General features: G+C 48.4%; 2 protein-coding genes and 1 long non-coding RNA gene across 4 annotated transcripts; 1 reads left to right on the forward strand and 2 right to left on the reverse strand.

Annotated features, from left to right (window-relative positions):
• Positions 1 to 992: 992 nt before the first annotated feature.
• LOC132462521 (intermediate filament protein ON3-like) lies at positions 993 to 26828 on the reverse strand. Of its 2 annotated transcripts, none has more exons than XM_060058084.1 (9): positions 26184 to 26828; positions 24583 to 24791; positions 24389 to 24449; positions 24164 to 24259; positions 23862 to 24026; positions 23633 to 23758; positions 23289 to 23509; positions 23114 to 23202; positions 993 to 1868 (listed from the first exon to the last, which is right to left on the reverse strand). In XM_060058084.1, the coding sequence occupies exons 1-9, from the start codon at positions 26724 to 26726 to the stop codon at positions 1654 to 1656; spliced, it is 1725 nt and encodes a 574-aa protein (XP_059914067.1). In that variant the 5' UTR covers positions 26727 to 26828; the 3' UTR covers positions 993 to 1653. The 2 variants fall into 2 exon arrangements, with proteins under 2 accessions (XP_059914067.1, XP_059914064.1); XM_060058081.1 differs by lacking the exon at positions 993 to 1868 and adding an exon at positions 22094 to 22977.
• On the forward strand, positions 1766 to 2352 carry LOC132462973 (uncharacterized). Its single transcript, XR_009526947.1, has 2 exons — positions 1766 to 1876; positions 2010 to 2352. It is a non-coding gene; the product is annotated as an uncharacterized LOC132462973 (long non-coding RNA).
• Positions 1916 to 4969, reverse strand: LOC132462580 (keratin, type II cytoskeletal cochleal-like). The gene is made up of 8 exons (XM_060058168.1): positions 4320 to 4969; positions 3477 to 3685; positions 3283 to 3343; positions 3058 to 3153; positions 2756 to 2920; positions 2527 to 2652; positions 2183 to 2403; positions 1916 to 2096 (listed from the first exon to the last, which is right to left on the reverse strand). The coding sequence occupies exons 1-8, from the start codon at positions 4833 to 4835 to the stop codon at positions 1931 to 1933; spliced, it is 1560 nt and encodes a 519-aa protein (XP_059914151.1). The 5' UTR covers positions 4836 to 4969; the 3' UTR covers positions 1916 to 1930.

The following is a 26828-nucleotide window of genomic DNA, read 5'->3' on the forward strand; positions in this document are numbered from 1 at the left end:
TTACTTCAACCGAGTGATACTTCCGTCCACAGCACCAGCCTGCAGACACTTTTCCCTATCTCTTTTCGGTGGTGGGATATATATAGCGTGGACAGGGCCAAACATTGATAGCATTTCCATGTGTCCCGTATTTACTTATTTGCTTGACCTGATATGCTACTTAGCCTCTCAACATACATGCTTATATGAGCAGTGTTACCATGTTCACTTCAGCAAAAGCACCACAACCCAGCCCAGTTCCCATCAATGAGGCTTTCATGACCAGTCGAATACTAATCCATGATTTATTGACCTTGTAGTTTTTTTATGTCAACACTATCTTCCCTGCAAATCCTTTGACATACACTACCCAACGACCCAAGTTATAAAAAATAAAACAAATGCTCACCTCACCTAACCTCAGCTGGCTGTGTGGTGTGTGGGAGTGAGTGGGAGGGTGGGCCTCATAAGGAATGTGGAGGGTGGTTATATGGTGAGACATTGCAGGGGATAACCTTTGAATGAAACTCGGAGGCAAGTGAATATTGCTTCGGAGGCAATCAGTGGTGCGTTTTACATTGAAACATGTGAAGGCATGAGGTCTAATTTGCTCAATGCCAAGTTAACAAACCAGTTTTCAAATCTTCCCATGGCTTTACAATTAAGGGCAAACAAGAGGAAAGACAGACAGATAGCTAGATAGATAGACTGATCCATTCATAGGTTACTCCATAGTATTGTCCCCTAGGGGACAGTTGTCTTTTTAATAAATCCAATCTCTAGATCTGTTCCTATGCTACCTTCGTAAGGAGCTGTCTTTCTTCCTGCAGGCTTGGTACCGGTGTTAATGTGCGTTATGGGTAACAATAATCTTGAGTATCTGCTTGTGTAATCCTGTTTTACCGCTATGGAGTATATTGTATCATGTATCATGTGTATATCAGTTCCCCTGCAGCAAATCTTATGCATGCAAATCCAAGACAACAATAGCAAAGGATTGAGGAGGCTTCAACTTGGTATCTATTCAGATTTAATAAGGATGATTTGATGGTACACGGTCATTCAATAACTCTGGTTGCACAAGTCAGGCTTTTTTCAGAATGAACAAGAAAAGAACATCTTTAAACCACTGTTTGCAAACCATAAAGGAAAACCCATTATGACTAGGAAGGGGAATAGAAAAGTGTAAACCCTCCGCAACTAATCCCAGAGTGTTCTCCGTGGCTACCTTTGGTAACACCCTATCCCAACAAAACAAAATGGGAGGCAGCAAGGGCCGCTGCCAGTGCCGTAACATGTGCGGGGAGTTTAAAAGCTGTTGCGATAGGCAACCCAATGTCCAAAACCACACATAATCTAAACCTTCTTCCTTTACTTTGGATTCTGCCATTTTTGTTATGCTGGGGTTTTCGCAAGCCATCGTTTGAGCTTCAGGATATTTCTGCGGTGAAACTACAAAACGCTTCTTTTGTCTATACGACAGAAGATCCAGAAGATGGACTCTTGGGGAGAGGGGGGAGGGGGGGGGGGCTTCCAGTTTGCTAGGGTAACAGGGTGCAGTGTGACCGTCGGTAGGGGGGGACAGCGAAGGAAAGGAAGGGGGTGGAGTGGAGACACGATAGAGGGGAGAGGAAGTGACACGGAACACCGAGCTGAACCCAGAGGAGGGCACGCCTAGTAGTTCCTAGAGGAGCGCACGGAGCTGCTGCTGCTGTAGCTGACACCGCCTCCTCCGCTCAAGCTTGATCCTCCGCCGAAGCCGCCTCCGCCCCCTCCGATCATGCTTCCTCCGCTGAAGCCTCCTCCACCGCCTCCACCGGAGCTATAGCTGGACTTCATGGAGTATCCGCCGCCTCCGCCGCCGCCGCCGCCGCCACCGTATCCTATAGCTACACGTGTATTGAGGGGGAAGGTCAACGGTCAATGATTTGCACATCCACCTCATCATGGTTCATAAGAATACGAGACAAGTCTTAAGGACATCATCAAGGAGCGAAGAGGGCCATCGATGAAGAGGGCGCTTACCGAAGCCGCCGCCGCCGCCGCCGCCGCCGCCGCCGGAGCTGGAGCTGCTTATGGAGCTCGAGATATGGGCAGTCGATGTGCCAGAGCCAATCCTGTGAAGAAGTGGCCCAAGATGAGTATTTCGCTTGTTTCCAATACCACCGCTAATACAGAGCTTATTCTCCAACTGTCGTCTTACCTGCTCTCCTCTCCCTCCAGCAGCTTCCTGTAGGTGGCGATTTCAATGTCCAGGGCCAGTTTGACGTTCATGAGCTCCTGGTACTCGCGCACCTGGCGGGCCATGTCCTGCTTGGCTCTCTGCAGGGCCTCCTCCAGTTCCCTGATGCGGAGCTTGGCGTCTTTTACCGCCAGCTCACCGCGCTGCTCTGCCTCTGCGATCTGGGCCTCCAATGAAGCACGCTGAAAGGAGGAAGGAAAGATCAGCGAAACAGCAGTGATAATTGAGTTGTCTAAGGAGCCCGTGTGAGCCCAAGGTCTCTATAAACTGTATCAGCAATGGTCCTGTAACCATGCGACACTCACCTGAGACTTGACGTTCTCGATCTCGTTCTGCAGGCGGCTGATCATGCGGCTGATCTCGGCGATCTCGCTCTTGGTGTTGCGGACGTTCTCGCCGTACTGGCCAGCCGAAGTCTGCATCTCCTCGAACTAAGAGAGACGGTTGGAAAGGACACGTGGTTCGTCAGTTATCCTTGCACATTTATGGTCTTCCGACTTCTGGGTTTCTCCATTACTCCGTTCCACCGCTCACCTTCTGCTTGTACCAGCCCTCGGCCTCGCCACGGGTGCGGTTGGCGATTTCCTCGTACTGGGCGCGCACTTCAGCCACGATGGAGTCCATGTCCAGACCACGGCTGTTGTCCATCTCGACGATGACCGACGTGTCCTTGATCTGTCCCTGGAGCTCACGCAGCTCCTGGATGAGTAGAAGGGAGAATGCGTATGTAATATGTGTATGTAATACTATTGGCTATTGACCCTTTGAACTACAGTTCACAGGGTAGCCAGACATAACACGGGAGGAAGGTCAAATGCCATAGAGCCTTCCCTTACCGCTTCGTAAACTGCTCTGAGGAAGTTGATTTCATCTTGAAGGGCATCAACTCTAGCTTCCAGCTCAATCTTGTTCATGTAAGCGCCATCCACACCCTACAAGGTGAGGAGAAAACATTGCACGGCTGTGAGATTCGCTCTTTTGTCCACTGGCTTTAAGGGTACCCAGACCAATGCAGCCACTGGACCAACTTAACCCGATAAGGGTTACCAAAGTTGACTCACCTTCTTGAGCAGCACAAACTCGTTCTCCACGGATGCACGTTTGTTGATTTCATCCTCATATCTAAAAGGGAAATAAGAGGCAGAAATATAATAGGTAAGTACTCACTCACTAACCATACCACCAATTTGTAGTTTTCATGTTTTGCATGTTTCCCAGGATGCATTTCGTTTTGTTGTCCGTTTAGCCAACTCACTTGTTCTTGAAGTCCTCTACCAGACCCTGCATGTTCCTGTGCTCTCCCTCCAGCTTCATCTTCTCGTTGCCCAGGCCATCGAGCTGTCTGCGAAGGTTGGCGATGTAGGCCTCGAACATGGCGTCGATGTTGGAGCGGGAGGTGGTCTGCTCCTGCAGCAGGCTCCACTTGGTCTCCAGCATCTTGTTCTGCTGCTCCAGGAAGCGCACCTGGACGGGGGGGAAGAGACGAAGACAAGGCCGTTTAGATCCGTTGTGGATAAAAGTGAGGCATTGTGTCACATTGTAAAAAGCCCAAAAAAGTTTAGATGAAATAAAATAAAAATAAGTGTGACCATGTAGTACCTGCGCAGTAACAACCCATTGTTTGTATTTATCTTATTGGCATACTTTTGTGCTTTCATACTTTCCCCTACCCGCCGGTTTCAATTAAACCTGCAGCCCTCATACTGATTCAGCTTGCCGGCATTATTGAAAACCGTTAATTGTAGCCCTGACATCTAGAATAAAAAATCTATTCATGTTATTTTCCTGAAAACACCTTCTGTGATGCTTGCATGTGTGTGTGTGTGTGTGTGTGTGTGTCTGTGTGAGCTCTTCGTCAAATGTGTAGGATCCACTCTATCACAATGTCATTATTGGTTTTTAAATGGCTCACTTCAGGTAGAGCCTTGTGAGCAAGGTGCGCAATATCAGGTTGCTGTATAATATATAATGAGCTCTGGGGTCTAAGAGAGAGAGAGAGAGGGTAGGAGAGAGAGCGATAGACACACCTGCGTGTGTAGCCGATAAAATGTACGCATCGGCTGGAGAAGCTGAACCCCGCCTGGCGGCTGTCTCTCACCTTGTCGATGAAGGAGGCGAAGCGGTTGTTGAGGCCCTTGATCTGCTCCTTCTCGTGGGTGCGGACGGTCTGGATGTTGGGGTCGATGTCAACGTTCATGGGGGCCAGCAGGCTATGGTTGGAGGTGACGGCGACGATTCCGCCACCCATTCCGCCGCCACCGCCACCCATTCCCATGCCCATTCCACCATACATGCTCATGCCCATGCCGCCGCCGCCGAAGCCGCCGCCGCTGGACATTAGGAAACTGCCACCGCCACCGCCACCCATCATGCTACCCGAACTGAAGCCTCCCGATCTTGCGCCATAGCTGCTGGATGCCGACCTCCTCATGCCTCCACCTCCTCCCATAGATTGGGAGGAAAAACTGCTTCTGGCACCGCCACCGCCGCCAGAGCTGAAGCCGAAGCTGCTGCCGCCGCCGCCGCCAGAGCTGAAGCCGAAGCTGCTGCCGCCGCCGCCGCCGCCAGCCTTTGAGCTGGAGGTAAAGGATCTTCTGCTTGATGACACCTGCATCCTGGATGCTTGTGTTTCCTCTGACCGGAGAGCGGAGGAGGAGAGAAAGGACGGAGGCAGGTAGGAGTAATGGAGCTCACAGAGAGGAGAGTCAAGTTCCTCTAAGTGCCTTCTCTATGGCCGCCGCTGACTATTTATGCTCTGGGGAGGGGGAGGAGTCTGCCGCCGATGTGCCCGCCCCTCACCTCTCCTGCTCCACGCCCACACCCATCCCAGCCTGAACCACCAGGCCCTGAGGGCGCTCTCCCTCCTGCATGGAGGCCTGCTGCTGCAGCCTAGCCCATCCGACAGGTAGGAGCAGGCCACACCCAGACGCTCCTCACAAATGACAAATGGTAGAAGGGCCTCAGGGGGGTTGCGAGCAGATTCTTGGCAGAGGATCCTCACCCGTGAACCGCCAACGGGCGAATAGAGTAAAAAACTCACAACGGCAGCTTGGGGCAGACAGAGTAAAAGACAGTTTCGACGGAAAACTTTGTTAACATGTCAGCAAGTTGGGGAATTTGAAACCAATTTTGCGAGCATCTTAATAGATTTATAAACAGGCATAGACCTGCATATACCTAATAAGGTATAATTTGGTTGAAATGTAAGAATAAATAGAATGCACTGCATGAGATATAGGGGTAAAGGGCTGATTATGGTCCCACGCTCATGCAACGCAAGGAGGTTACGGACCTCTTACGTCCCTGTGGACGCTCGACGGCTGCATGCTTCAGCGTTGGTGTTACGTTGTTGCGCAAAATTTACTCAAAGCAATTCATGCTCCCTTTTAGGTTGCGCGTGTTGCGCGTGTTGCCAAGCAATTTACCGCCAGAACAGTAGGTGGAGTAATATGTGGAGTAAAGTTTTTCGTTGAAGACGACCTCGAGAATGACGTCTTTGTCTGTGGGAGTCGTTGGTTTGTTTATGTGCCAAAGTTTGATGATCTCCTTTCGCGAGTCCTCCGATATCTTCCCGACTCTCACCAAAACCGGCCCTTGTCAGGGAGCAGCTGGCAGATTCTTTTTTGTCAGATGCTGGCGTGCTTCCCCACCAGTAGGCCTACAATGTGCTACGATTGGGTATGCGCACTGACCAATACATATATATACATTGGTCACTTGGAAGCATGACTTTTGATTCATTAGTTATCATGTTACACAAGTTACCTAATTTGGTTTACGTCAAACTCATTAATTCATATCCATATGTAACCGGCCTCATTCAAGCAGCCTCCATTAGGTGACGACGGAGAAGTAGGACACAGGGTTGATCTCCACACAAACACTTTTATTTAGTAGTGACCCACCAATTATTCGGTTGACGTCAGACCACCGCAAGCATTTATAATATAAACGTTTACAAAATCTCAATAAAAAACACAGAAATAAAACATACAAAGAAACCCCTAATGGGAAATGTACATACAGTGACCCACCTGTGTCACACAGAAACAATAGGGGGCGCAACCGCCGTCAGATTAGCTTGTGGAAACCTGAACACAACGTGGTCGGATGAAATATATCAACGGGCATCCCACACATCAGCTGACACTACCCCCCACCCTCGCAATGTACATTGTCATCCATCGTATAAAACACATTTCAATGACAGTATGGCGGCAATATGTACAATTAAACAGAATAATATCAACATATGAAACAGGAGCCACGAGGAGCGCGACTTACCAATTATTCGGTTGACGTCAGACAACCGGACGTTGCGTCAACCGGCGTTACAGACACAGCGCGAAGTTCGAAGACTTTTCAAAATAAAAACACAAACACCACAACGGGTGATACAATAAAACTAAACCAATAAATGAATTGGGGCGGAATCTATAACACAACATACAACACTTGTTACATTCACCCCTCCTAGATTCCGCCAAAATCACATCACACCACAGCAGACTCACGGACACCCGCACCCACCCGGCAAGGACATACGGCGGAACCACTGGTCCCACCCTCAAGCCCGAGGCCGCCTACACCAGTAGACCAGGGGAAGACCATAGCCAGTCACTACCCCACCTGTGAAATAATGTGCTGCCTGTTACACCACACAAAATGTCCCACCCTGCCTAGGTGCTGTATCCCATGTCAAGCCCACTGCCTGTGAGTGGATCACACCAACATCAAAAAGGAGAGAAAAAATAAATAAAATAAAAAATAAAATCCTATGGTATCACGAAACCATAACCTGCCCCATTGATTCTATCAGTCGGTGAACTGGTTTTCTAACCCTCCCCCTACGGGAACTAGCAACATCCTGCAACGTTGTGGAAATATCACAACCGTCACCCCCAAATGAAGGCATAGAACTGGACACAAAACGAGGGGCATGAACATTTAAACCACTCTGCTCTGCCTGTTGCGACTCTGACACTTCATCACTACTCATGTCCGACGTGTGCAAGCGACCACCAACCACCCCCACCAGCGCCTCAGACATGATAGATGACTCCGAGTCAGTTTCCACAGAGGAGTCCTCAACCTGACTCTCTTGGCTCACTGTCAAATCCACATCATTTACACTAGAGGAATAACTGTGTCCCTGATCTAATGGTCTGGACTCTGATCCGTCCCCACCCAGATCGACACTTGTGTCGCCTTGCTCCACATCTTCCCCCACAGGGATAAAACTGATGAAATTGCGATGCACTACTCTGACAACGCCTTTGTCATTTTCCACCCGGTACGTGTGAGTATGCAAATTCCTGTCCCTGACCGTGTACACCCTGGGGCTCCACTTATCAGCCAATTTCCTCTTTCCCAACACTCCCTTATTGGCAATAAGCAGTCCTTCTCCCTCAAGGGAAGACACCGCAACATTGAGCCCAACGTGCGGTTGAAGCGTTCTGTCCCCCCGTTACCCATGGGATGGTAAGCAGTAGTACGAGACTTTGTGACCCCTGCAAGCCTAAGTAGCTCTGCGATAAGTTCGCTTTCAAAATTAGCCCCTTGGTCAGTATGTATACGCTCAGGAAACCCATACACACAGAAGACATGGTCCCACAGTTTCTTAGCCACTTGCTTTGCTGTCTGATTCATGCATGGAAATGCGTGCGCCAACTTAGTAAAATGATCCGTGACTACCAGAACATCTACTGATCGCTGTTTGTTGTCCTCCGCACTCCAGAAATCTAAACAGACTAGCTCCATAGGGGCAGAAGTCCTGATACTTTCAAGCGGGGCGCGAGCCGAAGGCTCAGGGGTCTTAGCTAGGATACACCTTGGGCAACACTTAACGTATTCTTTAACATCCTGCTCCATTTTGGGCCAAAAGAAACGTTGCCTGGCCAGGTGTAACGTTCTAGCCTGTCCCTGATGCCCTGCTGTGTTGTGCAAACCATGCAACGCCTTTTCTTTCAAACTCTCAGGTAGAACAAACTGTTGCCTTCTTTGCTTGGTAAACTGGTCCTTAATGACCCGGTACAGAACACCATCGTGCACTTTGAGCCTTTCCCACTGCTTCATTAGCGCTAGATCCCTAGCACTAAACCTGGCTCTCTCTCGCCTCGATGGGCGCCTCCTGCGGATGACAAACGGCACAATCCTATAGATCGTATCGTCATGCTCCTGGCAACGCTGGAGCTCATCGAGTGTGAATACTGGCAGTGAGTCCTGTCCTGGCGGTACTAGTCCTTGTACCGACTGTGCCAATTCCACCGCCCTTGACCCCACCGCCACATCCCATTGATCATGACACTCTAAGACCGCCCTAACGGCGCCGCTGTCCCAACTCCCAGGTGACCCATGCCGGCTAGACACTTCACTACGCTCTGGTTCCCCCGCCTGCTGGCACAAGACTTTCAACCGGAAAGTATCTTGGATGCCATCATAATCGACATTCTCTGACTCTGTCAGTAAATGGTGATACTGTTCTGTGATGAGCCTATGACTCACTGGCCTAGCGAAAGGGTCCCTGCTGAGCGTGTCCGCGACAACATTTTTCGTGCCCGCAATGTGTTTCAAGTCGAATGTGTACGGTGCTAGTTTGGACACCCACCGTTGCTCGCATGCGTCCAGTTTGGGTTTGGTCAAGATATAGGTGAGGGGGTTGTTGTCCGTCCATACTGTAAAATGGGTTCCCCTCAACCAGTGACTAAACTTGTCACACACGCTCCACTTGAGTGCCAAGAATTCGAGCCGATGGGCCGGGTAATTCTTTTGCGAACTACTGAGGGTTTTACTTGCGAACGCAATGGGGCGTGCTTTCTCCTCGCCTTCTGGCACCTGTGACAACACGGCTCCTAGGCCATCTAATGACGCGTCAATCGACAAAATAAGGGGTCGGGTGAAATTTCGGTGCGACAGAACAACAGTTTAGCAAACTGTCCTTCAAATTCTCCACTGCCCTGTCGCACTCATCAGTCCAATCAGCTGGGACAAGCCGGCGATATGACCCCACCTTCGAGTTCTTTTTCGTCCTCCCCCGCCTCTTTTGTCCACCCGTAAGTGCGAAAAGTGGTTTGGCTACAGCCGAGCAATTTGGGATGAAATGTTGGTAGTAAAATACCATGCCTAGAAATGACTTTATTCTCTTCACCGAGGGTGTGCAACCGTCATTCTCCATCAAATGTGCCTTGTTCATTTTTTGAATGGCCTCCACCTTTGCTGGGTCTACGGACACTCCATTTCCATCTACAATATGTCCTAGAAACTTGATGGAAGACCGCAGTAAATAGCACTTTTTGGGGCTCAACTTCAAATGGTACTGCCTTAGTAGTTGAAAAACCACTTCCAGTCTGTCTAATGCTTCCTTCTCTGTCGGGGCAAACACAAGCAGGTCATCGAGGTAACACAACAGACTGCTGAAGTTCAAATCCCCAAAGATGCTAAGCATCATGCGCATAAATGATGCAGGGCTGTTGCAAAGCCCCATGGGCATCCTGTTGTACTCATAGAGCCCCATTGGAGTCGTGAATGCTGTGTACTTTTTGTCACCCTCCTCAACGGGAATATTGTAAAACCCGGAGGTCAGGTCCATTGTGCTAAAGTAGGCATTGCTGCCCAGCGCAGCTAAACAGTCGGCTTGATGCGGGAGCGGATGTGCATCCTTAAGGGTGCGCGCGTTTAGCCACCTAAAATCTGTGCACAACCTCAAACTCCCATCTTTTTTCCAAACCAACACTAGCGGAGACGCATACTCACTAGTAGACTTTTGGATAATCTCCTGCTCCTCCATCTCCGAGAGTACCTGCCGCAGCTTTTGGTACTGGGCCGGTGGCACCCGACGGTACGGCAATCGGAACGGCCTGTCATCTGTCAGCCGTATTCGGTGGGTAAAATCCTTGGCCTGGCCACAATCCAAAGTGTGTTTTGAAAAGACATCATTGTATTGTTCGAGCAGTTTAACTAACTTCTCCCTGCCTTCTGGACTTGCGTCACATCCGTCTATATCAACACCAGGGAGTCCGGCCTGCTGCAGACGCTCCTTGAGTTCCCCAACCTGGCTCTCAACGACTCCACCCTCGGAACTCCCTCTTTCAAACCTTCCGATGCCCTGGACAACATCAAAATCTTCCACTGCTAAGCAGGGGGACACATCTGCTAATTTGCAGTTCCTTCTCAGCACTATGGGTTTGTCAGCTAAGTTGGTAACCTTCATAGCCACCCATCCATCCCCCCACATGGACGCGAGAACGCGGGTGTAGGCGCCTAAATGCCTATTCGCTTTATTTAAGTTCATATTTTACAATGACAGTTGGATTTTCATAAGTGAAATAATAGTAAATATAATAATAGTTAATTGTGTTAATTTCGAATGCATAGCATTTTATTTTGTAATTCACTTGCAATGTTTTCGGTGTACGCGCACATTTAATCACTTTATTTTGAAGTGTGACAGTTGGTGTGTGTGTGACAGTTGGTTTTTAACTACCGGTCTTACGGTCAGGATAATAAGCTTGGAGCCACACAGTTTTTTGACCTCTCAATTTCTCTCTCGTTCTCGTACCTCTAATTAGAACCTCATTGTGGAAAAGGATTGTTTTATGTATTTTGCGTTGGACAAGTAAACCCTTTAAAACATCACGTCGTGGTCCGGTGGATTATTATCGTGGATATTGGATGAGGTATGCGTCGAAGGGAAAACGGAGCGTCAAGCTGAAGCTTCACATTAGAAATATTATTGATTCTACATTAGTCAAAAAACTAGCTCTTCATACGGAATAATGGATCTTGGAACGGCCTGACTGAGAAAGGATATTGGACAAAGGAAACGCGGCGCTGAGAGCTCGGTGTTTTACGGAAGAAAATAAAATCCAAGAAGATCCCTTTCGACGGTCCAACCGTCAAAAACCAACTGTACGTTTTTGCTCCTTTAATTAAGATAGCGCACGATGACGGCACGGACGCTCCCCACGCGCGCGTGTGTATGAGCTACTCGCCCCGACATCAGTCTGCGGACGTCCAAATAAGGAACGGCTTTTAATGCAAGGCTTATTCAGAGGCGCTTGAACATTATCAACCTACTACTTGTAAAAAATAATAATACCGACACTTGCAATGGATGAACAGGAACTTAAAAAACGACCTGTAAATAGGACTGAGAAGGCTTTGGAAGAAAATAAAGTTAAAGCAGTAAATGCACGAAGGCACAAGCTGTCACAGCTCACTAGCATGAAGAATCAAATCCGGCAATTAATGGAAGATGATGCAAATGTCGACACTGTTAAAAATAAATTGCGCGTTGATTTTAATCATCTGCATCAAGATTTTTGCAACCAAAATTCTTATTTGAAACAACTCATGGCTGAGGATGAGTTTCTGGATGATCAAAAGACTTGGTTTGATCCTAAAAATGAAGCTAATAACACCTTCTTCTGGGAAAGTGAGGAATGGATGAAGGACGTTATGAAACGCTCTGAGCAGGCTGTAGAGTGTGTCATGCAAGACATGCAATCTGATATTAGATCTAGATCATCAAACCGCTCGACCACTAAACGCAGACAAATTGGAACTGGATCCCAATGTGGAAGCGTCTCATCCTCATCTTCCACAATCAGGATAAAGGCCGAAATGGAACGTGCATCATTGTTGGCAAAGGCTGCAGCTTTAACAGACAAGTTGGCATTAGAAAAGGAAGAAGCGGTTTGGCGTGCGGAAAAAAGATGCAGGGAAGCAGAAGAAAAGTGTCGAGAGGCTGAGTTTGAGGCTGCTATGAAGGCTAGAAAGGAAATGCATGAAATGCAGACAGCGCTCGCTGAATCAGATGCAAAAATCGAAGTTTTGCAAAAATATGAAAACACACAAGTGGAAATGAGCAGCGCTGAAATTGAACAAAAAGGAGAAACTAATGTGAAAACCAGCTTTCAACCACCATTGCAGTTGGTCTCATCACCACCCAAGGTTAAGCACAACATTCTGCCTGCACCACTGGAAAATGCCCCGCCTTCGCCGAACATGGATTGCAACAACGAACGTGTTTTCGATGGCTTCTGCAAAGCCATGTCTCAGCAAGCCAATGTCACAGAATACCTTGTGAAGAATCACAAAGCAGCTTTACTCCCCGATCTCACCATTTCAACATTCCAGGGTGACCCGCTTGAGTATAACACCTTGGCACAATGGCAGATATTAGCTACATGGAAGACTTGGACAACACAGCTAACATAAAAGCACTGGCCAACAAGCTTCCATACAGGCTCAAGGAAGCATGGAGAAAGTCTGCCTGCGACCTACAAGAAAAAACAAAGAAACGAGTCAAGTTTAAGGATTTTGTAGACTTTGTCAACAAGCAGGTTAGATATATATTACACCCGCTTTACGGAAACATTCAAGACCCCAACGCAGGCACGAGAAACCCAGTGCGACAGAAGCCAAACCCACAATATACAGAGACACTCAAACCAAGGAAGGTGTTTACAACAACAGTTGTTTCCCCAGAAACCCGAAGAGAAGAGATGGAGAACGACAAACAAGCGACACCAAATGCCCAAATCGTTTCAGTGAACTCCTATGGCAAGCCTTGTCTTTATTGCAAAGAAGAGCAACACAGTCTAACAGTCTGCAGAAAATTAAAGAGCAAGCCACACAAGGAGAAGATTGACTTTTTGAGAAGCAAAGGTTTGTGTTTTGCGTGTTTGAAACATGGTCACATGAGCAGCGGCTGTAAGGAGAAGGCTCAATGCCGAGAATGCTCCCGACCGCATCCTACCCTGCTGCACATGAACGCTAAATCCTCCAGAGACGAAACAACGAAGGAAAGCTGCGATCAACAATCCATATCAAGCGCCCTTGTACAGATGACGGAAACTTTTGGTGTCACAGGGGCCGGTAAGGAAGATTGCTTTCTCTCAATCATTCCGGTGTACGTTAAGGCACAAAAGGGATCCAAGGCAGTGGCGACCTACGCGTTTATGGATCCAGGTAGCTCAGCGACCTTTGCTACAGAGTCACTGATTAACCAACTGAACATGAGTGGACGCAATACAAGCATCTCATTGAGAACAATGGGTAACGAATCTATCGTCAACACCCGCATCGTAACCGGACTGGAAATCAGTAGCCTGGATTGCAACCAGTTTATTGAGCTTGCTGAGGTCTTCTCACAAAAAACCATCCCTGTAACCAAGGATAATATTCCCCGCCAAGAGGACGTTAACTGTTGGCCCTACCTTAAAGAGGTGAATCTCCCAACTATTCAAGCAGAGGTTGGGTTACTCATCGGAGCTAACGTTCCCAAGGCAATGGAGCCGTTACAGGTGATCAGCAGTGTGGGTGATGGACCATACGCCGTCAGGACAGTATTAGGCTGGACGGTAAACGGACCACTCAGAGGTGGAAGTGATGACACAGAAGCAAACAAAGTGACAGAAATCACAGCAAATCGCATCTCCGTAGCTAAGCTAGAACAGCTTTGGCAGCTGCAGTTCAAGCAGGACTTTCCTGATGCAGGACAAGACGAAGACATCGAAATGTCCAAGGACGATCACCAGTTTATCAACATGGTGTCAGAATCTTCAAAACTTGTGGATGGTCATTACAGCGTCTGTCTTCCAGTGAGGAGCAAGTCCCTGTGCATGCCCAACAACAGAGCGGTCGCGGAGCAACGGGCTTTGAACCTAAAGAAAAGATTCTCTCGAGATGTCAAGTTTTATAAGGAATATGTTGCATTCATGGATGACATTCTCAAGAGGGGCTATGCAGTGAAACTCAACGGTGCCGAGCATAAGCCAACGGAAGGAAGAACCTGGTACCTGCCTCATCACGGAGTCAGACATCCAGTCAAACAAAAGCTACGTGTTGTCTTCGACTGCGGTGCAAGCTTTCAGGGAACATCGCTGAACCAGCAACTCCTGCAGGGACCAGACCTAACGAGCTCGCTACTGGGGGTCCTTACGAGGTTTCGACAAGAGAATGTGGCTGTTATGGCTGATGTGGAGGCCATGTTCCACCAGATCAGAGTCAGCAATGAAGACACGGATCTCTTCAGGTTCCTCTGGTGGCCCGATGGGAACTACGAGCAAGAGCTGTTTGAACACAAGATGTTGGTCCACATCTTCGGTGCAACATCGTCGCCAAGTGTTGCTAACTTCGCACTGCAGAAATGTGCTACAGATTTTGAGGATGACTTCGGTCACGAAACTGCCAAAACAGTCAAGAGAAATTTCTACGTAGACGACTGTCTTAAGTCAACAACTGATGAAGATACGGCAATTAAGCTTTGTGCCGACCTGAGGAGCATGCTGGCAAGAGGTGGATTTCGACTGACGAAATGGTCGAGCAACAGCCGTAAGTTTCTCAGTTCAATTCCCGAAGAAGAAAAGGCAAAGGGTTTTCAGGATCTGGACTTTGATGAAGATAACCTTCCAATGGAGAGAGCATTGGGAATCCAGTGGTGTGCCGAATCAGATCAGTTCAAGTTCAAGATAAACCTCAAAGATCGACCACACACTAGGAGAGGCCTGCTTTCCCTCGTCAGTTCCATCTTTGATCCGCTTGGCTTTGTCGCTCCAGTGATACTGCCCGCCAAGAAGATCCTTCAGGAATTATGCAGGCAGAAGTTTGGCTGGGATGAAGATCTGCCAGACGAAGTCATCAAGAGCTGTAAAAGATGGATCTCAAGTTTGCAACAGCTCGAGAATTTTGGAGTTGACAGATGCATTAAAACTAAGCAGCTTGGTCCACCTGTCTTCGCACAGCTGCATCACTTCGCGGATGCAAGTGAGGATGCTTATGGAACAACAAGCTATCTCCTACTGCGTACTGCATCTGGAGAAGCTCAATCCACCCTGATGATGGCAAAGGCCAGGGTCGCACCTTTAAAGTCTCCAACCATACCAAGAATGGAGCTAACTGCAGCTACAGTTGCAGTCAAGATGGACAAGATTCTGAAAAAAGAGCTTGAACTGGAACTTCATGAATCAATCTTTTGGACAGATAGCACGGCCGTGCTTAAATACTTGAACAGCGAGCGTACAAGATTCAAGACCTTCGTTGCAAACAGAATATCAGAAATCCTGGAGCACTCACAGACTTCACAGTGGAGATACGTCAATACCACTCTGAATCCCGCTGACCATGTCTCAAGAGGACAGACTGCTGAAGCATTTTTGAAGTTGGGATGCTGGCTTTCAGGACCAGATTTCTTGCTCCATACAGAAGATCAGTGGCCAAATAATCCAGATCCTGGAATGGTTGATATCGACGACTCTGAGGTCAAAAGAGTAGCTCAAGTGCACGTCATTCAGGTGCAAGACTCAACAGATCCAGTGGACCAGTTGATGAGCCACTTCTCATCCTGGACAAAGCTCAAACGTGCTGTTGCCTGGCTTCTGAAGCTGAAAGGGTTGCTTAAAGAGCTGAAAGCAAAGAGAAAGGAACCTAACACATTATGTGGAGAAAGCAAAGTGGAGCAGTTCAAGAAGGCTTACAAAGGAACAAACCTTACATGTGACGATTTGTTAGAAGCTGAAACAGAAATCCTTAAGTACTGTCAGAAGCAAAGATTTGAGGACGACTTGACAATGCTGAAGGAACATCACAGAGTGAAGAAAGGTAGCTCACTTTATAAGCTGAATCCAGTTCTTCAAGAAGGAGTCATGAGGGTTGGAGGAAGGTTGAGCAGAGCGGCGATGCCAGATCATTCTAAACAGCCAGCCATCCTGCCAAAGCATTCACACATCACAAGGCTTGTGTTGAGACACATTCATGACATTACAGCTCACGCCGGAAGGAACCACATGTTGGCCCAACTACGTCAACGGTTCTGGATACCTGGAGCTAATGGAGCCATCAGAACTTTCCTGTCCAAGTGCGTAATCTGTAAGAAGTTACATGGATCAGCTGGAAAACAACTCATGGCAGATCTACCAACATGCAGAGTTCTGCCTGATGAGCCTCCATTCACACGAGTTGGCGTTGATTATTTCGGCCCGTTCCTGGTGAAGAGAGGTAGGGTGCAAGTAAAGAAGTACGGTGTCATCTTTACCTGTCTCGCCATACGAGCTGTGCATCTAGAAGTTGCCACTTCTCTTGACACTGATGCATGCCTCAACGCAATTAGGAGGTTCATTGCCAGAAGAGGACAAGTCAGAGAGATGTACTCGGATAACGGAACCAACTTTCGGTCGGCTGACAGTGAGTTGAAGAAATCAATCAAAGAATGGAATACCAGCCAGATCGTAAACAAAATGCAACACCAAGGTGTTCAGTGGCACTTCAATCCTCCAGCAGGGTCGCACCATGGAGGAAGCTGGGAGCGGTTGATCCGTTCAGTGAGAAAGATTCTGAACGTCACCGTGAAGGAACAACTTTTGGATGAAGAAGGTCTCCATACGTTGCTGTGTGAGGCTGAGGCTGTCATAAACAGCAGGCCCATCACAAAGCCATCTTCAGACCTCAACGATTTAGAGGCCTTAACACCCAATCACCTGTTGTTACTCAAGGTCAAGCCCGAGTTACCTCCAGGAGTATTCAACAAGGACGATCAATATGCTAACCGCAGATGGAGACAGGTCCAGTATCTTTCGGACGTCTTCTGGAAACGTTGGTGCAAGGAGTACCTGACACAGCTTCAAGAACGCCAACGGTGGTCCACTCCTGGAAGAAACTTCTGCGTCGGCGATGTGGTGCTGATTGTGGACGACACATCTCCCAGAAATTCATGGACTCTTGGGAGGATCCTGGAGACTTTTCCGGACAAGAAAGGCTTTGTCCGTCAGGTTAAAGTCAAGACCAAGACCAATGAGCTTTGTCGCCCGATAACAAAGCTATGTTTGCTCCAAGAGTCGGATGACAATAATGGACTGTTCTAAAGACTGTTCTGAAGTCAAGTCCTCATGCCATGGAGTGAAGAACAAGATGATATCCTTTGATGTTCGTGTTCAATATAATATGTATCATACCATGCAGGCTCCTTTAATTTAATCTGAGTTATTTGGGTAATTGTTTCAAAGAGATTGATAACAATTAGGGGCCGGTAATGTAGGCGCCTAAATGCCTATTCGCTTTATTTAAGTTCATATTTTACAATGACAGTTGGATTTTCATAAGTGAAATAATAGTAAATATAATAATAGTTAATTGTGTTAATTTCGAATGCATAGCATTTTATTTTGTAATTCACTTGCAATGTTTTCGGTGTACGCGCACATTTAATCACTTTATTTTGAAGTGTGACAGTTGGTGTGTGTGTGACAGTTGGTTTTTAACTACCGGTCTTACGGTCAGGATAATAAGCTTGGAGCCACACAGTTTTTTGACCTCTCAATTTCTCTCTCGTTCTCGTACCTCTAATTAGAACCTCATTGTGGAAAAGGATTGTTTTATGTATTTTGCGTTGGACAAGTAAACCCTTTAAAACATCACGTCGTGGTCCGGTGGATTATTATCGTGGATATTGGATGAGGTATGCGTCGAAGGGAAAACGGAGCGTCAAGCTGAAGCTTCACATTAGAAATATTATTGATTCTACAGTGGGCAACCAGAATGTTACGAGGCATAGACTTGGACGTGGTCGGCTCCACAATAACTGCGCTACCCGGCGACATCGGAACATTTTTGGGTAACCTCCCCCAAACCAAATGCTCGGTCCTAGCCAATAACGTGACTGCCTGTCCCAACTTTAAGGTCCCCATTTTCTCCGGAGCATTCCCACCCCTCCAACGACAAGAGCTAGTCAGTAGGTCGAGGAACTGCTCACACTGCTTGGGTACACCGCCTTGGGACACCATGCGCCAGTAGTCATCGGTCGACTTCAGCTGGTGGGTAAGGTACCGGATAACGTTCGATCCGGTTATCAACTCGTCACGCTGGCCTGGTACTACAAGAATGGGCACTATGCAGTTTACACCATAGAGTTCCATCTCTACCTCATACATGCGCTTCGCCGTAGCCTTTACTCCCCCACAGCCTACCAGCACTACCTCCTCTTTCATTGCAGTCTCCGCGGGCAGCAACTCGTTGACCAACATCTGCTGTTCCACTTGCTCACTGAGAGTACACGCCATGGAACCTGAGTCTAGCATACCCTTGACCTGATATTGGTTGATCCTGACTGGGGTATAAAACAGCTCATCATAAGGCCCAATCCTCTGTGTGTTCTGTGCGATAATGTGTGCACCCGCCGGAGCCCCGGCGCATGCCTCCAGGTAGTGCTGTCTAATATCATTGATGGGGTTCTCGTTGACACCACCCGCACCTGTACCCCCGAGGCACGGGCCTACTAGTTTAACTCAGCCGAGTCATGTTGAGGCAAGGTATTCTGACCGCGGCGAGGGGGACGGTTTGGGCAGTTTCGAATCAGGTGGTTTGGCTGAAAACACGACAAGCACAAGCGTTCTTTCCTGCAGTGCTCGGTGGAGGTATGCTCAGCGGACTGGCAGACTTTACATAACTGAGCCTGCATCTGATATGGGGCACCAGGTCCATGTGTCTGTGTGTTTATGGGCCTGTTGGTTTCTTGTTTGTTTTGAGAAAGAACTCGGTCTAAAATGTTGACCAGCATTTCCATACAGCCCTCATGACATCTCGACTTTTCCATCACCCCACTTTCCTTTTTCCATGTTGCCGTTCCTGTCCTGCTGAGCATCCGAGCCATTGAACGCTGGTGCTTGGGTGTGAATCCCCACATGCCTAGTGTGTGGGGTCCCCATCTCAATGTGATGGCGGTCGAGGTGCTCTTGTATTTCACCGGCTGTCCATTGCTGGGGCGCTTTGAATTTATACACGGCGGAGAGCGCAGGGTCTGGGCAGTATTTAACAAACATCATTGGCAACTCCTGACATGGGTCGTGAGTACGTCGGCCCGATCGCTCAAGAGCCTCCGCGGCAGCATCAGCTGCTTTGTTCAACCTCAACCAGTAAGCCATTGGAGTTTCGCCGGCAACCGGAATTGTGTTGTAAAAATCGGCCATAGGCATAGCAGATGATGAGTACCCACCGAAATGTCGCTTAAGCACATCAAAAATTAGCTTTGGGTCGCTTTGTGTTGTTAACCCCACGCTGCTCCGCAGGGTTATTTTTACAACGTCTCTAGCTTTACCCATCAACCTGCACATTACTTCATTGTGCTGCTCGGACAGGGGCACTGCTCGTCTCTGGAGATATACCTCCATCATCTCCTGCCAATCATCAACTGTGAATTTATCTGACCCATCTCCCCGGAACACGGGTGGTTCTTTCACATCCGCCTGCATGACCAACCGAGCACCAGTCAGGTTAACATAGGTGGGCTCACCGGCTGTTTGGTCCGCCCCATATTGTACCCGGGAGCCACTAGCTCCTCCCACCCCCGCACCGCTCCACTGGTCTCTGATTTCCTGGCCTACTTGCTGCGCAATATTTGAAATCAACACACCCATGGCCGGGTTCCCCTGCGTTGGGAACACATGACAATGTTGGTGGATTGCTGATTGGCAACTGGCCTCTTGCGCGCGTTGAACAAAAAGCTGGTGTCCCAACATCACATGTAGACATGCCCCTACGACCCTGAGGAGCCCCACCACTCTCATCGAGCTCTCTGTCCCAGCCGAGATCACTTGAGCTACCGTTACCGTCCATGTCAATGAAAACACTCATTTGGATATATTCCACCAAGATCGATGATAATAATAAAATAAATAAACCATGTGAAAAACTGAATTTACATAAAATAGATTATTCTTAAATCAGTATTTGAAATTGTCCACGCATCACAACAATGTTTCCTGAATGTTACCACACCTGGAGATCAAACAAAATTATATATAGTATCCCTTTAAGAGTCCTACTTCTTATCTGCGTTGTGTTTTTTTTCTTCTATTGTACAACCTCCTGTGACCGAATGGCGTCAGTCCACCACTCTTGCGATGATGATGCTGAAGAGCAGCGACGATCCGGGTCACGGCACCACTGTAACAGGCCTCATTCAAGCAGCCTCCATTAGGTGACGACGGAGAAGTAGGACACAGGGTTGATCTCCACACGAACACTTTTATTTAGTAGTGACCCACCAATTATTCGGTTGACGTCAGACCACCGCAAGCATTTATAATATAAACGTTTACAAAATCTCAATAAAAAACACAGAAATAAAACATACAAAGAAACCCCTAATGGGAAATGTACATACAGTGACCCACCTGTGTCACACAGAAACAGTAGGGGGCGCAACCGCCGTCAGATTAGCTTGTGGAAACCTGAACACAACGTGGTCGGATGAAATATATCAACGGGCATCCCACACATCAGCTGACACTACCCCCCACCCTCGCAATGTACATTGTCATCCATCGTATAAAACACATTTCAATGACAGTATGGCGGCAATATGTACAATTAAACAGAATAATATCAACATATGAAACAGGAGCCACGAGGAGCGCGACTTACCAATTATTCGGTTGACGTCAGACAACCGGACGTTGCGTCAACCGGCGTTACAGACACAGAGCGAAGTTCGAAGACTTTTCAAAATAAAAACACAAACACCACAACGGGTGATACAATAAAACTAAACCAATAAATGAATTGGGGCGGAATCTATAACACAACATACAACACTTGTTACACATATAAAATGTTTATACAACAGCTACTGCCTTGACAGATGAATTAATTATTTAAGTGTAGGCCTATAGCCAAAGGCTTTAAGCTATAGCGCATAATGTCCACATAAATTATATGGTAGGCAGCATTATTAGAGAAAAGGGGTTTATTTATCAAGTACAGAAAATAGTCCCACCATACACGCACACATTTTTCATTCACTACACACTCACGCTTTCAAATTTCATTCACTCAAAGAGGCTACTGAACTTATGTTTCACACAGAACATGAACACTTATGTTTCACATAGAACGTGAACACAAAACATTACGTAATTAATTCAAATAGGCTAACACTAAAACAAATAAGGCCAGTAGGCCTAATAGAACGAATATCGGGTGACAAGATCATTAAAATGGCTCACAATCCCGCATCAGCTGTTTGATGTCGCGCATCAAAATAGCACTTTGCCCCTGTGGAAGGGTTCGCATAAAGGGTTCGCATAATTATGTGCCAGATCGTGTGGTAGGTGGCGGTATGAAAACAGGAAATGTGATACTCCAGACAGGAAGTAGTAACCAGACGAGCAGACCAATCACAGCCTTGCAGGCTGCGCGGCTCGCGTAAAAGCTTACGTAAAAAATGACGCAAGTCTAGAAAAATCGCCCGACGCACGCAAGACGTGAGAAGTCGCGCAAGGGGTGCGCAAGGGCGCGCAAGGGCCTCTTGCGCTTGCGCTTACGCTTACGTAACTGAGCATAAATCGGCGACGGGCCCCTCCCAAATTGTTTTACCTTCCGTCAAGGCGACGCAGCAGCAAGGGCTGTGATTGGTCCGCTTACTAAAACCCGACGCGGAACCATAAAGGTTCACGACTGCGTTGAAGCGTCTGCGGGGTCATTGCGTTGAAAAGCAATTTGCTCAATGCCAAGTTAACAAACCAGTTTTCAAATCTTCCCATGGCTTTACAATTAAGAGCAAACAAGAGGAAAGACAGACCGATAGACTTATCCATTCAACTCCTTTGTATTGTTCCCTAGGGGACAGTTGTCTTTTTAATAAATCCAATCTCTAGATCTGTTCCTATGCTACCTTCGTAAGGAGCTGTCTTTCTTCCTGCAGGCTTGGTACCGGTGTTAATGTGCGTAACAATAATCTTGAGTATCTGCTTGTGTAATCCTGTTTTACAGCTATGGAGTATATTGTATCATGTATCATGTGTATATCAGTTCCCCTGCAGCAAATCTTATGCATGCAAATACAAGACAACAATAGCAAAGGATTGAGGAGGCGTCAAGTTAGTATATATTCAGATTTAATAAGGATGATTTGATGGTACACGGTCATTCAATAAATCTGGTTGTACAAGTCAGGCTTTTTTCAGAATGAACAAGAAAAGAACATCTTTAAACCACTGTTTGCAAACCATAAAGGAAAACCCATTATGACTAGGAAGGGGAATAGAAAAGTGTAAACCCTCCGCAACTAATCCCAGAGTGTTCTCCATGGCTACCTTTGGTAACACCCTATCCCAACAAAACAAAATGGGAGGCAGCAAGGGCCGCTGCCAGTGCCGTAACATGTGCGGGGAGTTTAAAAGCTGTTGCGATAGGCAACCCAATGTCCAAAACCACACATAATCTAAACCTTCTTCCTTTACTTTGGATTCTGCCATTTTGTTATGCTGGGGTTTTCGCAAGCCATCGTTTGAGCTTCAGGATATTTCTGCGGTGAAACTACAAAACGCTTCTTTTGTCTATACGACAGAAGATCCAGAAGATGGACTCTTGGGGAGAGGGGGGAGGGGGGGGGGGCTTCCAGTTTGCTAGGGTAACAGGGTGCAGTGTGACCGTCGGTAGGGGGGGACAGCGAAGGAAAGGAAGGGGGTGGAGTGGAGACACGATAGAGGGGAGAGGAAGTGACACGGAACACCGAGCTGAACCCAGAGGAGGGCACGCCTAGTAGTTCCTAGAGGAGCGCACGGAGCTGCTGCTGCTGTAGCTGACACCGCCTCCTCCGCTCAAGCTTGATCCTCCGCCGAAGCCGCCTCCGCCCCCTCCGATCATGCTTCCTCCGCTGAAGCCTCCTCCACCGCCTCCACCGGAGCTATAGCTGGACTTCATGGAGTATCCGCCGCCTCCGCCGCCGCCGCCGCCGCCGCCGCCGCCACCGTATCCCATTCCTACACGTGGATTGAGGGGGAAGGTCAACGGTCAATGATTTGCACATCCACCTCATCATGGTTCATAAGAATACGAGACAAGTCTTAAGGACATCATCAAGGAGCGAAGAGGGCCATCGATGAAGAGGGCGCTTACCGAAGCCGCCGCCGCCGCCGCCGCCGCCGCCGGAGCTGGAGCTGCTTATGGAGCTCGAGATATGGGCAGTCGATGTGCCAGAGCCAATCCTGTGAAGAAGTGGCCCAAGATGAGTATTTCGCTTGTTTCCAATACCACCGCTAATACAGAGCTTATTCTCCAACTGTCGTCTTACCTGCTCTCCTCTCCCTCCAGCAGCTTCCTGTAGGTGGCGATTTCAATGTCCAGGGCCAGTTTGACGTTCATGAGCTCCTGGTACTCGCGCACCTGGCGGGCCATGTCCTGCTTGGCTCTCTGCAGGGCCTCCTCCAGTTCCCTGATGCGGAGCTTGGCGTCTTTTACCGCCAGCTCACCGCGCTCCTCTGCCTCTGCGATCTGGGCCTCCAATGCGGAACGCTGAAAGGAGGAAGGAAAGATCAGCGAAACAGCAGTGATAATTGAGTTGTCTAAGGAGCCCGTGTGAGCCCAAGGTCTCTATAAACTGCATCAGCAATGGTCCTGTAACCATGCGACACTCACCTGAGACTTGACGTTCTCGATCTCGTTCTGCAGGCGGCTGATCATGCGGTTGATCTCGGCGATCTCGCTCTTGGTGTTGCGGACGTTCTCGCCGTACTGGCCAGCCGAAGTCTGCATCTCCTCGAACTAAGAGAGACGGTTGGAAAGGACACGTTGTTCGTCAGTTATCCTTGCACATTTAAGGTCTTCCGACTTCTGGGTTTCTCCATTACTCCGTTCCACCGCTCACCTTCTGCTTGTACCAGCCCTCGGCCTCGCCACGGGTGCGGTTGGCGATTTCCTCGTACTGGGCGCGCACTTCAGCCACGATGGAGTCCATGTCCAGACCACGGCTGTTGTCCATCTCGACGATGACCGACGTGTCCTTGATCTGTCCCTGGAGCTCACGCAGCTCCTGGATGAGTAGAAGGGAGAATGCGTATGTAATATGTGTATGTAATACTATTGGCTATTGACCCTTTGAACTACAGTTCACAGGGTAGCCAGACATAACACGGGAGGAAGGTCAAATGCCACAGAGCCTTCCCTTACCGCTTCGTAAACTGCTCTGAGGAAGTTGATTTCATCTTGAAGGGCATCAACTCTAGCTTCCAGCTCAATCTTGTTCATGTAAGCGCCATCCACATCCTACAAGGTGAGGAGAAAACATTGCACGGCTGTGAGATTCGCTCTTTTGTCCACTGGCTTTAAGGGTACCCAGACCAATGCAGCCACTGGACCAACTTAACCCGATAAGGGTTACCAAAGTTGACTCACCTTCTTGAGCAGCACAAACTCGTTCTCCACGGATGCACGTTTGTTGATTTCATCCTCATATCTAAAAGGGAAATAAGAGGCAGAAATATAATAGGTAAGTACTCACTCACTAACCATACCACCACTTTGTAGTTTTCATGTTTTGCATGTTTCCCAGGATGCATTTCGTTTTGTTGTCCGTTTAGCCAACTCACTTGTTCTTGAAGTCCTCTACCAGACCCTGCATGTTCCTGAGCTCTCCCTCCAGCTTCATCTTCTCGTTGCCCAGGCCATCGAGCTGTCTGCGAAGGTTGGCGATGTAGGCCTCGAACATGGCGTCGATGTTGGAGCGGGAGGTGGTCTGCTCCTGCAGCAGGCTCCACTTGGTCTCCAGCATCTTGTTCTGCTGCTCCAGGAAGCGCACCTGGACGGGGGGGAAGAGACGAAGACAAGGCCGTTTAGATCCGTTGTGGATAAAAGTGAGGCATTGTGTCACATTGTAAAAAGCCCAAAAAAGTTTAGATGAAATAAAATAAAAATAAGTGTGACCATGTAGTACCTGCGCAGTAACAACCCATTGTTTGTATTTATCTTATTGGCATACTTTTGTGCTTTCATACTTTCCCCTATGTGCAACTTTCTCACAAAAAAGGAGGAGCATACACCCGCCGGTTTCAATTAAACCTGCAGCCCTCATACTGATTCAGCTTGCCGGCATTATTGAAAACCGTTAATTGTAGCCCTGACATCTAGAATAAAAAATCTATTCATGTTATGCATCTGGGTTCATTTAGAAAATAAGGGGAAAGTAAGAATGGACAAACAAAAGAAAGATGAGTGCTGCTACTTAACAATTGGCATCAGTCCAAATGAGCAAACCGACTAGGTGTGGCCTCTGATCAACATGTTTGAACGCCTGAACAAGCACTTTCACATGCAAGGGTGTGGCCCACTTCTTTTTTCCAAATGATCGCTAACTTTTACTTTTCTCCGTTGCACAACATTACTCGAGCCCTTGAAAACAGGGCTCTAGTAAGTTAAAAGGATGGGGTCTATTAAAGGCCAATCTATAAGTGGTAATATTTAAACTCAACAACTGGTAGAAAAACAACAAGCAACAAGTCACTAGGGAGTTGGGGGCGTGCGTGGGCACTGTAAGAGGTGGTCTGTTTGTTAGATTTCATTGCCCCTGTGAGTTAATCTTTAAAGAGAATGGATGAAAACCTGAAACCCTCACGCCCCCCCCCCCCTCCCCTCCCCTCCCCACACACACTGAGCATCGGAGATAACCGTCACTGGATATGGCTAGGCTAGAGTTTCTACCTGATCCCCTCTGCTCTGTCCCCTCCTCCCACTCTCTCCTCTGACTCAGCCAACCAACCAGAAACAGTCAGCCTTCCAGTTTTGGTGTAGTGCTTATTTTCCTGAAAACACCTTCTGTGATGCTTGCATGTGTGTGTGTGTGTGTGTGTGTGTGTGTGTGTGTGTGTGTGTGTGTGTGTGTGTGTGTGTGTGTGTGTGAGCTCTTCGTCAAATGTGTAGGATCCACTCTATCACAATGTCATTATTGGTTTTTAAATGGCTCACTTCAGGTAGAGCCTTGTGAGCAAGGTGCGCAATATCAGGTTGCTGTATAATATATAATGAGCTCTGGGGTCTAAGAGAGAGAGAGAGAGGGAAGGAGAGAGAGCGATAGAGAGAGAGGGAGAGAAAGAAAGAGAGAGATTTTTTCAGGCTACACACACCTGCGTGTCTAGCCGATAAAATGTACGCATCGGCTGGAGAAGCTGAACCCCGCCTGGCGGCTGTCTCTCACCTTGTCGATGAAGGAGGCGAAGCGGTTGTTGAGGCCCTTGATCTGCTCTTTCTCCTGGGTGCGGACGGTCTGGATGTTGGGGTCGATGTCAACGCTCATGGGGGCCAGCAGGCTCTGGTTGGAGGTGACGGCGACGATTCCGCCACACATTCCGCCGCCCATTCCACCGCCACCCATTCCCATTCCCATTCCACCATACATGCCCATGCCGCCACCGCCGCCGCCGCCGCCGAAGCCGCCGCCGCCGCCGAAGCCGCCGCCGCCGCCGAAGCCGCCGCCGCCGCCGCCGCTGGACATTAGGAAACTGCCACCGCCACCGCCACCCATCATGCTACCCGAACTGAAGCCTCCCGATCTTGCGCCATAGCTGCTGGATGCCGACCTCCTCATGCCTCCACCTCCTCCCATAGATTGGGAGGAAAAACTGCTTCTGGCACCCCCACCGCCGCCAGAGCTGAAGCCGAAGCTGCTGCCGCCGCCGCCGCCGCCGCCGCCAGCCTTTGAGCTGGAGGTAAAGGATCTTCTGCTTGATGACACCTGCATCCTGGATGCTTGTGTTTCCTCTGACCGGAGAGTGGAGGAGAGAAAGGACGGAGGCAGGTAGGAGTAATGGAGCTCACAGAGAGGAGAGTCAAGTTCCTCTAA

The sequence above is a fragment of the Gadus macrocephalus genome, chromosome 1 (assembly GCF_031168955.1).
Source record: "Gadus macrocephalus chromosome 1, ASM3116895v1".
NCBI lineage: Eukaryota > Metazoa > Chordata > Actinopteri > Gadiformes > Gadidae > Gadus > Gadus macrocephalus.